This window comes from Geotrypetes seraphini, chromosome 5, assembly GCF_902459505.1.
Source record: "Geotrypetes seraphini chromosome 5, aGeoSer1.1, whole genome shotgun sequence".
Classification (NCBI taxonomy): Eukaryota; Metazoa; Chordata; class Amphibia; order Gymnophiona; family Dermophiidae; genus Geotrypetes; species Geotrypetes seraphini.
In genome coordinates this window covers 174,103,294-174,118,130 of record NC_047088.1, presented here as the reverse complement: position 1 = coordinate 174,118,130, position 14,837 = coordinate 174,103,294, and the positions used below count along the sequence as shown (strand labels likewise).

General features: G+C 41.2%; 1 protein-coding gene across 3 annotated transcripts in view; it reads left to right on the top strand.

The window, feature by feature from the left end:
* The window catches only part of LOC117361554 (MOB-like protein phocein), a 132,497-nt gene that overhangs the window by 4,180 nt on the left and 113,480 nt on the right, over positions 1-14,837 (top strand). For 2 of the 3 annotated variants that reach the window (XM_033947045.1, XM_033947046.1), the window contains exons 2-4: positions 2,034-2,198; positions 7,214-7,303; positions 7,402-7,572. In XM_033947045.1, coding sequence (XP_033802936.1) covers positions 2,034-2,198; positions 7,214-7,303; positions 7,402-7,452 — 306 coding nt within the window. In that variant the 3' untranslated portion in view covers positions 7,453-7,572. Of the gene's footprint in view, positions 1-2,033; positions 2,199-7,213; positions 7,304-7,401; positions 7,573-14,837 lie in introns of those variants that run through there. The other variant, XM_033947047.1, reaches the window with a different exon arrangement.

Genomic DNA, 14,837 nt, shown 5'->3' with positions numbered 1-14,837 from the left:
ATGTTGGGGTTCAACCAGGGCTGGGGTTTGGCACAACTTGCAGGATGTAAAATGGGAGGGGCAAGGGTATCAATAGAAGGAGAAAATGGAATTATAGGAGTGGACAGCTTCATTGACAGAGTTGTGTGACTCGGTAGTAGAAAGGAGGGATGATCAGTGGTGGAGAGTAGTGCTGCCTGATTCATGATTCAAATTGATTCAATTTTTTGAAAAAAAATCGGTCTCTCGATTTGAAGACCGACCCTTCCCTCCCATGCCTTCCTAAAGCAGGAGCGGCAGTGCTGCCTCTTGCTGGACATCCGCTGCCACTCCTGCTTAAGGGGGGAGGGTCAGTCGGAAAGGGCTGCAGGTTCCCCCAGCGATCCCTGCAACTGCCGTCATCCTTAGCAGCACATTCTTTCTGCTACGGTCCCGCCCCTCCTCTGACATCAGGGTCAGGATCACGGCAGAGAGAACGTGCCGCTGAGGATGGCGGCAGCTGCTGGGATCGCTGTAGCACCAGCGATCCTGCAGGCTGCTGTATTAGCTTAAGGTAAAAGCATGAAAGCTGGGGGAACATGCAGGCTTGCGAGGGGAGCAGGCCTACACAGTGGGGAGGCAGGCCTGTGCAGAGGGAGGAGGAGGAAGAAGTAAGAGAGGGAAGGGGCGATGCCAGACCAAACCAAAAAGAAAGGGAGGAAAGCAGAGGAGAGGTGCTGGACTAATGGAGAGAGGGAGAGAGAAATGCAAGACCACAAGGGGAAGGGTACAAGAGGGACAGATAATGCTCCAAAGTAGGTGGGCAGGATGGCAGGAGAGATAGTAGGAGAAAGCCTGTACCTGGGGAAGGGGATACAGGAGGTAAGGAAGGAAGAAAGAAAGAAGAAGCTGGATATGGGGAGAGACATGAAATGGAGATAAGATGCTGGGCATGGAGGGAGATGCTGGATGAAAGGGTAGCTGAGAAAAGGAGAGATGGTGGGGTCCATCGCTGCAGTTGTGGGGGGATGGAGATGAAAAAAAAGGAAAGATGATGGACCTCTGAGGGAGGAAAGGGAGAACAGAGATGGAAGATGGATGGTTAGCACGGAGAAAGAAAGAAGGAGAGCCTGGTCAGAAGACAACCAGAGCTGGGGACCAACAGGATTTGAATAATGACTAGACAACAAAAGTTAGAAAAAATAATTGTATTTTATGTTTTGTGATTACAATATGTCAGATTTGAAATGTGTATCCTTCCAGACCTGGTGTTAGACCGTGAACGTGAGCTAGGATTTATCAGAGAGAGGAAATGTATTTTTTGTTTGTTTTTTTTACACCACAGGATCAGTGTGGGTAGGAAAGGGCAAAGGGGGTGAAGAGGCTATAAAATAAACCCACTAGGATGTTTTTTAAAAAACCCACCTAATTTGGCAGGAAAAGCGAATAAAAAAATTGATTCAATAGGCTGAATCGAATCAGAATTTTTTTTTTCCTGAATCGGGCATCACTAGTGGAGAGTGTGTAAGAGTCAATATCCCTGAAGGTGCTTTTATCACTAATTATTGAGCAAGATCCTTCAGATGGAGGTACTTTTTGTTGTTGGCTTTTTAGCTAAGCTTGAGCACCTCTCCGGTGTGGTGGGTAATATCACCCCCCCCCCCCTGAGAAAATGTTTCCCCCATAGTTCTATCTAGAATCTACTATTGCTTCTTCAGTAGACTCCAAGCAGTCCTCCAAATGTCAGCATTTCTGTGTGCATTAGAAAATCTTTTAAGTTAACTTTTATTTGCAATTCACTTTTAAATTGACTGGAATAGGTTAATCTTCAACTTGTTCAAGGTTTTAAACTTTCTGCACAGAGCCTGCAACCTTAATTTGTAGTCCAGTCACAAAGAAACTTTGTTGCTCTTTATCCCAGCTGGGTACATGATATACATTTCTCTGATAGCTAATATTTAAACAAAGACAATTCTTTAAATGTTATGTTGGTTTAATTCCATTTGTAGTTCTAAATATTACTAATATGTTTTACAAATGTCAGCAGTTCGTGTCTGTTGTTGTGTTTTAAACAGGCAGGCCAAGCATTTAAGAAATTTCTTCCACTCTGTGACCGTGTCTTGGTTCAACGGTTAGCAGCTGAAACTGTGACAAAGGGAGGTATCATGCTTCCAGAAAAATCCCAGAATAAAGTTCAACTAGCAACAGTAATGGCAATTGGCTCAGGCTCCAAAGGGAAGGTAATCATGTTAGATTTATTGTAGGGAGAAACATAAGCTGAAAAGCAAGTCTACAGGATTGATTGCAGAGGTTCTGGGGTCAAGAGCTCCGATGCTCTCATTCCATTTCCACATTTTAAAAGTGAGAGGGCTGGGTTGGTCCAGTGGTTCAAGTGGTAAGTGTGCTCCACTATGTAGAAGGTACTTGGTTTGATCTTTATATTGACCTTTGTACTTCTATATCCAGTGAGTTTGAGGATACAGTAGCAGCGATGTTTTTTTAACAGCTTTGAGGGAAATATGAACATGTGGCTAAAGGTAAGCCAGTTGATATAGTATATTTGGATTTTCAAAAGGTATTTGACAAAGTACCTCATGAAAGACTTCTGAGGAAATTAGAAAGTCATTGGATAGGAGGTAAATGTCCTATTATGGATTAAGAACTGGTTGAAAGACAGTAAACAGTAGGCTTAAATCAGGGGTGTCCAATGTCGGTCCTCGAGGGCCGCAGTCCAGTCGGGTTTTCAGGATTTCCCCAATGAATATGCATGAGATCTATTTGCATGCACTGCTTTCAATGCATATTCATTGGGGAAATCCTGAAAACCCGACTGGACTGCGGCCCTCGAGGACCGACATTGGACACCCCTGGCTTAAATGGTCAATATTCTCAATGGCGAAGGATAAATAGTTGGGTTCATTAACCAGATAAGAAAGATGATAAAGTAGGATCAACTGGAAATGATCCACAAATACAAAATAATCTCACTTTTAGAGTGTCAAATATGGGAAAGGAGGGTAAAGGGTCTCGGAAACCCGCTTGATTTAACACATAAATGTGTGGTATCAAGACTAGATGGGTTAGTCTCAATCACTGACCCTTATCTCCACCTCAAGTCTTCTTGTAATCAATATATTATATACTCCAATTTTTCAAAGAATTGTAACAGTAAGTAATCTCACTGATTAATGTGCAGAGTCGCTAGCATTGGGGAAATCCTGAAAACCCGACTGGACTGCGGCCCTCGAGGACCGACATTGGACACCCCTGGCTTAAATGGTCAATATTCTCAATGGCGAAGGATAAATAGTTGGGTTCATTAACCAGATAAGAAAGATGATAAAGTAGGATCAACTGGAAATGATCCACAAATACAAAATAATCTCACTTTTAGAGTGTCAAATATGGGAAAGGAGGGTAAAGGGTCTCGGAAACCCGCTTGATTTAACACATAAATGTGTGGTATCAAGACTTGTAGATGGGTTAGTCTCAATCACTGACCCTTATCTCCACCTCAAGTCTTCTTGTAATCAATATATTATATACTCCAATTTTTCAAAGAATTGTAACAGTAAGTAATCTCACTGATTAATGTGCAGAGTCGCTAGCCTTCCCCAACGGGACCCATTTTGCCATGGCTTTGTCAAGGGTAGAGAATGACACGGTGAAAAAATTGGTCCCCGTCACCGCCCCGTCCCCGTCTCACCATCCTCTGCACCGCCCCGTCACCGTCATTCCCTTCACCGCCCCGTCACTGCCACTGCCACCCCATTCACCGCCCCGTCACCGCCACTGCAACCCCATTCACCGCCCCGTCACCGTCACCGCTGCATACATAAAAGCCTCAAACGGGTACGATTTTATATACTTTTCCCCATTTCTAATATCTCCCCTATGTATCTGCCATTGCCCCCCCCTGTGTCCATATACCATCCCCATGGCATGTCCCCTTTTTGTCTCTGTCCCTATGCCCCATGCACATAATTTCCCCTCTTTCTGTTACCTTCCTGTGTCCAGATTTCCCCTATCTTCCTCTTCCATACCAGTGTGTCTCTTCTTTTCAACCCCATCTAGCTTTTTTCCCTCTTTCTTCCCCCCCCCCCCCCTTCTTCTAGCATCTGGCTCACCTGCCTGTCCTTCCCTTTCTTTCCTGCTGTGGGTTTTTCTTTCCGTTTTCATCCCCTTGGCCCAGAATCCTTTTCCCTTTCACTCCCTCCTTACAGTCTGAGCCGGGAACACGGGTGATCGCACGGTCCTCGCAGCCCCCACCCGCCTGCCCAATCGATCCTAGTGTTTAGCCAGCTCTCTCCCTTCTCCTCACCTTAATTTGCAGGCTTTCTTTTTCAGCGACCTGCACGCTTTCCCAAAGAGCCGCACACGCGCGGCTGCTCAGTGTTCAATCTTCTGCTCTGCTGCAATTTCCGGTTGCGTCAGAGCAGAAGATCGAAACTGAGCAGCAGCGGCTCTTTGATAGCGTGCGGGTCGCCGAAAAAGAAAATCTACAAACTAAGGTAAGGAGAAGGGAGAGAGCTGGCTAAACACTAGAATCGATTGGGCAGGCGGGTGTGAGCTGCGGGGACCGCGCGATCCTTCATGCCTCACTGCGGGGACAAGACCCATTCACCGCCCCGCGGGCGGTGAATGGCCTTGTCCCCGTCGCCGCAGCGACTGCTAGTTTTCTTCCCCGTTTTCGGCGGTGACCCGCGGCTAAAATGCGGTGGCCGCGGGTAAACCGCCACCGTGTCATTCTCTAGTCAAGGGTTCTAAGGACATGTTTAAAACCATTTAAAGCATACACTAAATACACCCTAAAACTTCATATAAATACTTATATTTCATTTTTATTATTCTTAAAGTTGATTAAATTCATAAGTGATAAAGAGGGAGCTCCATGTTGGCCTCGGCCCCAGCGATGCCAGTGTACAGCTCGGCACCTTTGACAGGACAGGAGTACTCTATTTACCCTAGCAACAACGGCACCAGCATACATAGTCTTTCAACACCGGGCGGCTTTCCCACAAAGAGGGTAATCTAGTAGTCACTGTGGGCCTCGTATGATGCTACTTCCGTGGAGCAGCTTGCTTGCTCCAAATTCATCAATGACGCTGAAACTGTTTAAAGACACTATTTTTCATTTTTACTTTATTTTTCTTATCATATTATGAATTTCTTTAACCTTATCTATTGTTTTTAATTCTGCCTTTATTATGTTATATCTCCTTCATTTAAATTCTCTCCAAAATTCTATTTTCCAACTGTTCTCCCTTTTACATCTATTCCTTTTTTCTCCTCTCTTCCACTACCAAAGTACTATTCAGATCAATGCTGTCTAGTTAAAATGTTTAACATAAATCTTCTTCTTTATTTTTCACTTCTTTATCAACTTTCAGTTGCTTTAGTTAGATTGTGAGCCTTTGGGACAGTAAGGGAATTTATTAAGCACCTTTCTTACTTCTTACTTTCAATTTTAAATGTATATTTTCTTAAAACCGCTTAGAACCTAACGGATGTAGCGGTATACAAGAAATAAATTACATTACATTACAAATTACATTACATCATATAATCACTCGTTCAAAAATTTCAAACCCAACCTCGATTGTCACTGGGTTCAGTGTTAATTCATTACTCATGTTCCCTTTGATATTTCCCTTAATGCCTAAGCTACCAGAAGTGAAGTTAATTAATAATTTTAAATCTCATCCATTAAAATTTCATAAGACATGGTGTTCTTAATTTCAATCATAAAACCAAAAATTCATTTAAAGAGGAGCAATTCTAAACTCTGCTACAAGTCAGCTATAATTTAACTCTCATTTTAGAGCATCCGTCCTCATTTAGGGGCTATATTTAACTGCAAAAAACACTAACCATTGTGACTCAGTTTTAATGTTTCAAACTTGATTATGCGCAATATATTCTTGTTACTGCGCATATGTTAAAGATTGCACACTTAATTTCAAAATATTTATTAATACAGACTATAACATTCTGGTAGATATTAACCGACTACTTTTTAGTCATATTTAAAAAAAAAAAAAACTACTGCCAAATTTCAGCAATGTAAACTAAATACCCATTGATTTTTAACTCGTTTTAGTTTCAATTTTGAGCATGCACAATATCATCACCTCTTTGCGCATACGTTAAAAAACATTTCTATTTCCAAAATTTAGTAGTTAACTAGTCCATCCATATTATAAATAAAAGGCCTATTTTACAAAGCCGCTCTAGTGGCTGCGCTGTGCTAACGGCCCCGAAGCCCATAGAGATTTAAAGGGCTTCGGGGTTGTTGCCGCACGACTTTGTAAAAGAGGCCGAAAGTGTCAAAGCACCCATTGATTCCCTTAGTGACTCAATCTATATTTTAATTTCTAAAATCAAACCTAAACAGTGAACTATTCTCCCTATGCATGTGTAAAGAACGCATCAATTAAATAACAAAATTTTTAACAATTTTTAAACTTTTATATTAAAATATATCAATCCTTATTATCATTGTAGTAATTTCCTCATAATATTGAAAGGACCTGAAGCTCTTGCTACTGATTGCTATCTAAATGCAGTTTCCCGACTGAAGAACCTGGCTACTTTTTTACATATAAATGATTTAGAGATGTGATTAATTTAGCAAGATAATTAAATCTGATGATGACACACAGTTGTTAAATTTCAAGAGGATTGTGAAAAAATTGCAAGAGGACCTTGTGAGACTGGGCGTCAAAATGGCAGGTGCCGTTTTATGTGTGCAAGTGCAAAGTGATGCACTTGGGAAAGAGGAACCTGAACGATAGCTAAGTAATGCAGGATTCCACATTAAGGGCTAGATTCACTTAGGGAACGAATCGGATCCATAAGGGATCCAATCCATGTCCAGGGGGCTGATTCACGAATCGCCTTCATGCAAATGAGGGCGATCAGAATCACACCCCCAATCGGATCACTGAACAGCGAAGGAAGGTGGCTTCATTGTATTCATGAGGGAGGAGTTAGCTAGGGTAGGCTTGTACATGATCTATGTAGTTGTTAAAAAGAAAACTGATAAAGTAGTTGAATGCTACCTCCTTTTTAAAAAAATTGTTTTAATGCTTTTTCATAACTAGTGGGGCTCACTTTCAAAACATTGTACTTTGAAATGTTCAGACAATTGTGTATATAAAAGTGTGGCCTTTTTTTCTATTTTGATTGGTTAATCAGTAGCCACACTATTTGTTTTATGCTGTTAAATGTAACCCTACACTTGTTGTCTTTATAGAATGGCGAGACTTTGCCAATAAGTGTAAAAGTTGGTGACAGAATACTATTGCCAGAGTATGGAGGGACCAAAGTAATATTGGATGAAACGGTTGGTTAATTTTATTTATTTATTTATTTATTTTATAAAGTACAATTCCATTTATTAAATATGTACTTTTTTGATATTATCTTTTTTTCCATTTACAGGACTTCTTCTTATTTAAGGATAGTGATATTCTTGGAAAATATTTGGAGTGAATTGCTGATGCTGCTATGGAACTAACGAAACTGTGCATTCCAGAAAGTCACTCAAATCCTTATGTAAATAGTGTAATTCTCTTTATTGTGCTATAATAAAGATACTCTGAGTTTGAAAGATGTCTAGTCTTCTGCTAGCTTACTAGTTAGTACTGCACAGTTTATACTAAACAATTCAAAATAAAAAAATATGCACAAAAACAATTGTCATGCTGTTATGATTCATCTATGGTTTATTTATTTGTTTGTTTTTTTGTTTGGGGGGGTTAAAATAAGTTTTCAAATTACAATTCAAGATTACACTTGTACAGAAAGTAATTTAAAGCAAAGAAATCTAGAAAAAAACATTAAAGTAAACAGTTTAGCTTAAATCAGCTCAAGTCCACAAAAGATCCAAAAATGTAATATGTAAACGGAAATTTGAAGAAAATTAACATAGGAAGCGTGATGCGAGTTAACTGACATATGGGCATCTAGTATATTCTATAGCCCTCATGTCTTTTCCTTTTCGAATCGGGATAGGGAGAGGAAGGCCGTCAGCTGGAAAGGCTCAAAGAAAACATATTTTTGAGAATTATACTGAATTATACACTTGCAAGGGTAGCAAAGATAAAAAGTCACCCCAAGAGCTATAACTCCAGGTTTTAATATAAGAAATTATTTTCTACACCTTTGTGTATCCCTAGCCAAGTCAGGAAACACTTGTATCTTAAAGCCCCAAAATTATTTTCCTCTATTCTTGAAGAAAAGTCTCAAAAGCCAATTTTTGTCCAGCTTTGGGGCTAAAGTCACCACCACTGTTGCAGAAATAGCAATTTTTCTGTCTGATAACTCAAGTGAAGCTGATACATTTATTGGTCCTTGACTGTTTCCCTGTTGCTGGTTCTGATTTTTATTTGATAAATAGTAAACCTGCGTAAATGAAGTTAACGAATCTTCAGGCACTTCACTATTTCCATTAAATAGCATTTTAGCATTTCTCAAGGGGTTGTTGTTGTAACTTGAGGAAAATTAATCAATCTAAGGTTATTACCCTGTGAGAAATTTTCAAAGTCTATCTTCCTTCTTAAATTCACATTATCTTTCATTAGTATCTCTTGTAGTTGTTTAGAAGATTTTAGTTCATTTTTGATACTCTGCAAAGAAGTCTTAGTCACTAATGTCCTGTTTTATTTGAATAATTTCCTTATTTTGCTCTTATTTTCCTATCCATTTGCATATGTTGGGTATTTCTCTGTTTTCACTAAATTGGCTACCAGATCCAACAACGCGCCCAAAATGACTTCTTGGGGCTTTACTATATTAGAATATTGCAAGCCTGTTTGTATAGAGTTTTGCTCGCCAGCAGGTAGCTCTCCTCCTCTTCCACTTGCTTGGAAAGGTCAAAACCTTGATGTTATGGCATCGTCCTCCATACTCAGGCTCTCCATTCATCTATGGTTAAAATGACAGTTTGCATACGCAGTAATGTATCAACCCTTTGGTATGGACAATCAGGTTTAAAGGCAACAAAAACCAAAGTAGGGTTGCATTTTGATTAAAATTTTAATCATTAATTGTGCAATTAAAGGTATGGATGTGCATATGTGAGGGAGTTGTGTTTGTTTTTTGGGGGGGCTTCCCACTGCAGCTCCTTGTGACCCTGAGCAAGGCACTTCATTTTCCATTAACTGGTCGCCGTACCTCAAGAAGGACATGGAGGTACTTGAGAGAGTTCAAAGAAGAGCAACTAAGCTAATAAAGGGTATGGAGGACCTCTCATATACTGGCAGACTGAAAAGGCTAGGGCTTTTCTCCCTGGAAAAGCGGAGACTTAGAGGAGACATGATAGAAACCTTCAAAATCATGAAGGGCATAGAAAAAAGAGACAGGGACAGATTTTTCAAATTAACAAGTACAAGGGGGCACTCGGAGAAATTGAAAGGGGAGAAGATTAGAACAAACGCTAGGAAGTTCTTTTTCACACAGAGGGTGATGGATACATGGAACGCACTACCGGAGGATGAGATAAACAGGAGCACGCTACAGGGGTTCAAAGAAGCTTGGATAGGTACTTGGAAGACAAAGGGATTGAGGGGTACAGATAAGAGTAGAGGTAGATTATAGGGATGAGATTAGAGGTAAGTTATAAAATTAATCAGGGATCACTGTTCAGGCACTAGGCCTGATGGGCCGCCGCGGGAGCGGACCGCTGAGCAAGATGGACCTCTGGTCTGACTCAGCGGGGGCAACTTTTTATGTTCTTCTTCTTATGTTCTTAAGAAATCTCCTTTAAACTACCGCCAAAATCCTCTTCATCTTTCTCCAAGAATGTGAAAGTAGGGAAGAATAATGGACTACAAGGTCCAGCATGCAACCGTTAGGGGCAGACAAAGTTCAGGGCTGGCACAGATTCAGCTACCAGCTCAGCTGACACAGGTTCTAATCGGCTGAGAAAACACCAGAATGCTGGTGTAGGTAGGCTTGGCAGCTGCCATTAGAACTAATCATAGTAAAGTAGGAGAAAAGGGAGTGGTATCCAAGCAGCAGGGGCCACACACAAACACCCAGACCTTCTCTGACTGCTGGGGAAGGTAGAATTCTCTAGCTTGAAGCAAGAAAGCAATGGATACAGACCCTCTGGATAATCAGGTAGAAACTTTCAATGTTGAACCTGTTGATTTTGAAGATATTGATATGGATCAGACTGAGTTGGTGGAAGAATTATACTTTTTTTGAAATGAAGTACAAGTTGTCTGAGGTGCCAGTATGGAATGTATGGAGCTAAGTTAAAGGCTCACATAAGGTAGTGTCTGTTGAGAAAAGAAAAATCCTGATGGGTGGGGTTTCTCTAAGATGGTGTTTGCTGGTGCCACTGTCCTTCTGATAAGACTCTTTGATGGCTTTCATCATGTTGCGATCTCAAGGCGGGGATCTAAAAATTGGGATCTAATAAGGGTTTAGGAATGGATGCCATGCCTTGGGGAAGTTGATGTTTCCCCCCAAGGAATTGCCTCAAAGAACAAGCTGCTAAAGAAAATGTCACTTTTCATGAGTTTATCTGCTTTGAATTATGTGTGAAGAGCTTAAGGCAGCAGTATAAAGTGGAGATTGCTGGAGTGTCTTACCAGTGATTTTTGTTTTTGCACCATATTTTGCTATTTTTTAATGTTTGACCATTATACCAACCTGAGCAATGGAATAAAAGACTATTTTTAACTGTTCTGGTAACCTTTATTTTCTTTATTGCATACCATCTATCATACCTCGCCTTCTGCTCGGCTGAGATCTGAGGCCTATGGCTTGCCGGAGTCTGGCCATGCACTGTCACAATATTAGCTAAGAACAGCCTCTTGGCGATCCTTCATTACGATACTTGCTACTCTTAACAATAAAATGGAGCTACCTTCAGGTTGATATTCAAAGCACTTATGGGTACTAACAGCATAAGCAAATGTTTTGTCTTTTGTTTAAATTGTCTGTAAGGTTAGGAGAGGCTGGAAGTCCCAAGAGCAAGGCCAAATTATCTGTGTAGTAGAGAATGACACGGGGAAAAAATCTGTCCTCGTCCCACCATCACCGTCATCCCCTTCACCGCCCTGTCACTGTCACCGTCACTGCCATCCCATTCACCGCCCCGTTACCGTCCCTGTCCCCGCAGCATCCAAATAAGCCTCAGTACTGCAATATTTAGCTTATGCCTTCCTTTATAAATCAAATTCTGGCTGCTGAACTAGAGAAAGATGTTCAGCTGGCAGGGCTTTGTTTATAAATTTTTATCAACACAACTAATATACTACTTTATCCTAAAGCAAAAAGAAAATAAATAGAATTTTTTTTCTACTTTTTGTTGTCTGGTTTCTTCTCATTCAATTCCTTCCATCCATTGTGTGTCTTCTTTCTGCGTCTTCCATTTGTTCGGTTACTGTGCCTCTCTCTTCACACCCCCACCCCCCAATTGGTCTGGCACCCATCTTCTTCCCTCCGCTCCCCCATAGTCTGGCATCTGTTTTCTTCCCTTCCAGCGTCTTCTCCTCACTCTGTCTTCCACAGTTCCCTTCAGGGTCTGTTCCTCTCCACCCTCCTTCAATGTCTGTTCTATTCCTTTCTACCACCATACTTCTCTCCCTTCTTCACCATCTGTTCCTTTCTACCACCCTTCAGCTCCTCTCGCGCGGCCTATCTATCTATCTACCTCCCTCCCTCTTACTTTCGTGGCATTTTACAATGTAATTTGTGCAAGCTGCTGGAGCCTGCGAGCTCGGTCCCCAAACAATCTCGCTTCTGTGTTCTTATTTTCCCCATTTCTAATATCTCCCCTATGTATCTGGCATTTCCCCCCCCCCCCCCCCCCCCCCCCGTGTCCATATACCATCCCCATGACATGTATGTCCCATTTATGTCTCTGTCCCTATGCCCCCATGCACATAATTTCCCCTCTGTTTCTGTTACCTTCCTGTGTCCAGATTTCCCCTCTCTTCCTCTTCCACACCAATGTGTCTCTTCTCTTCAACCACATCTAGCATTTTTCCCTCTTTCTGTCCCCCCCTGCTTCCAGCATCTGCCTGTCCTCCCCTTTCTTTCCTGCTGTGGGTTTCTTTCTCTCCCTCTTCATCCCCTTGGCCCAGAATCTCTTTCGCTTTCACTCCCTCCTTCCTAATGTGAGCCGGGCGCGGTCCAGCAGCCCCCTCCCACCCAAATGCAGCGTTCCGTCATCTCCCTCCACCTCACCTTAGATGCCGAGTTTGCCGGCTTTCTTTTTCGCCCAGCCGCATGCTTTCAAAGAGCCGCCCATGCACGGCTGCTCTGTTGTTCAATTTTCTCCTCTGACGCAACCGGAAACAGGAAATTGCAGGAGAGGAGAAGATTGATCAACTCCAGCAGCCGCGTGTGTGCAGCTTTTTGAAAGCGTGCGGCTGGGTGAAAAAAAAAAGCCAGCAAACTCTGCATATAAGGTGAGGTGGAGGGAGGGAAATGGCGGAATGCTGCGATCGGGCGGGTGGGGCTGATGGACTGCGCGATCCGTGATTGCCTCACTGCGGAGACAAGACCATTCATCGCTCCACAGGGCGGTGAATGGCCTTGTCCTTGTCCCCGCAGAGACCACTATTTTTCTTCCCCCATTTTGGCGGGTTACCCACGGCTAACAACCACCGTGTCATTCTCTACTGTGTAGCAGTGTTTCAGCTGCTATCTAGATTTTCTATTTTAGGAAGAAGCACAAATAGTGGTCCTTGTGTAATGTATATGCTTTTTTCATTTAAGTTTAAGACTACATCTTGGCCTTTTCTATACAGAGCCATTGATTTATTGTGTATAAAGATAAGTACCGTGGCCATGGTTTTGAATATTCATCTGATTTGTTTTGTCTTTCATGAAAGAAATAGTATCGCTATACCTATAGCATACCTAAATGATTATGGTTGGATTATCAGATGGCAAGCTTGATTAACTTAATTACCAGCTACACACCCAGTTCTTCATATATCCTTTATTACATCTTTTAAAAATATTTGTATATATTTTATGCACAAAAAAATGTTCAAATTAATGATTCCAAAATTTTTCCTAACAATTTTGTTTAATGTCCAGGCATCCTCCTGTCATTGACATCATATTTTGCCTAGCTGTGTCAGGGTATGGATTCCTGCAACAACATAATGAAGTAAAATCCAAACTTCAGTCATTGAGCATATCTTATCACATTGATACCTTGCATTCACTCTTGGCACTGTGCTCACATGCTTTAAAATGATGCTGGTCTTTTGTGTGGTATCTTAATTATCTGAGGACAAACAGGCAGCATATTCTCACATATGGGTAATGTCATCCATGGATCCTGGCACAGAGTCAAAAAGTGTACTGCAACTTTAAAACTGCCCATACTGCATGCATGCCACTGCATTCTCAAACATCGGCTCATGGGACCGTCAGTTTTCCACCGAGCTTAGCTGTTCTTTAGAGTCTCTCAATAGTTTAATGCGCTTAAATAATCTTTTTGCCTTCCTGTTTCTTTTTTCCCTTTTTGAAATATTTTTCCATTCAATTCCATTCTCTCATTCAATATAAAACTTTTTGCCTTTTTTTTTTTTTTTTTTACCAATTTTCTTTTGGGCTCTTTTCAGCCTGTTCTCAGGCCAGGAGCATTGATTTTTTTTTTTTTTCTCTATCTACTTGACCTCCCTGGCCCTTGCTTTGACGGTTTTTCCTTCGATGTCCAGCTGTTTAGGGATGCCTTTAACTGATCTTTCTTAATCACATTACTTCTTTCCTTGAACTTATCTGGACAAGGAACACTGTTAAGTAGAAATTAAGTGGGTACTGTCCTCTAACCTTCTGTTTCCTTACCCACCCTTTCATTTATTTTTATATTGTATTTAATCCATTTTTTTTCTCTCTCATTTTCTGTAGAGTTTTTACGTCATTGTTTTTAATGTTTGCTGTAAATTTTTTTATTTTTAATTTACCTACTTTTAATTTTGTAAATCGCATTGGATTTGGATACTGCGATTATATCAAATATTATAATAAACTTGAAACATAAGAATAGCCTTACAGGGTCAGACCAATGGTCCATCAAGCCCAGTAGCCTGTGCTCATGGTGGCCAATCCAGGTCCCTAGTAGCTGACCAAAACCAAAGTAGTAGCAACAGTCTGTGCTACTGATGCAAAGTAGTGGCTTGCCCCCATGTCTTTCTCAATAAAAGATTACTTTTCCTCCAGAAAATTACCAAAGCCTTTCTTAATATCAGCTACGCTATCCGCTCTTACCACAACCTCTGGCAACATGTTCCAGAGCTTAACTATTTTCTGAGTGAAAAAATATTTCCTCGTATTGGTTTTAAAAGTATTTCCCTGTAACTTAGAGTGTCCCCTAGTCTTTGTAATTTTTGACAGTGAAAAATCAATCCACTTGTACATGTTCTACTCAACTCAGGATTTTGTAGATTTCAATCATATCTCCCTTCAGTTGTCTCTTTTCCAAGCTGAAGAGCCCTAATCTTTTCAGTCTTTCCTCATACAAGAGGAGTTCCTTCCCTCTTATTATCTTGTTCCCTCTTCTTTGTACCTCTTTTAGTGCTGCTATATCTTTCTTGAGATAAGACCAGAATTGAATGCAATACTCCAGATGAGACTGCACCATGGAGCGATACAGAGCCATTTATAACATTCTTAGTCTTGATAACCATCCTTTTTTAAATAATTTCTAGCATCCTGTTTGCTTTTTTGGCCACCGCTCCATGTCCAGTCTTCCAATTTCCTAAGATCTGCCTGCAATTTTTCACAATCCGCATGCGTTTTAACAACTTTGAACAGTTTAGTGCAGTGGTCTCAAACTCACGGCCCATGGGCCGCATGCGCCTTGCCAGGTACTATTTTGCGGCCCATGGTCTGTACCTGATCTC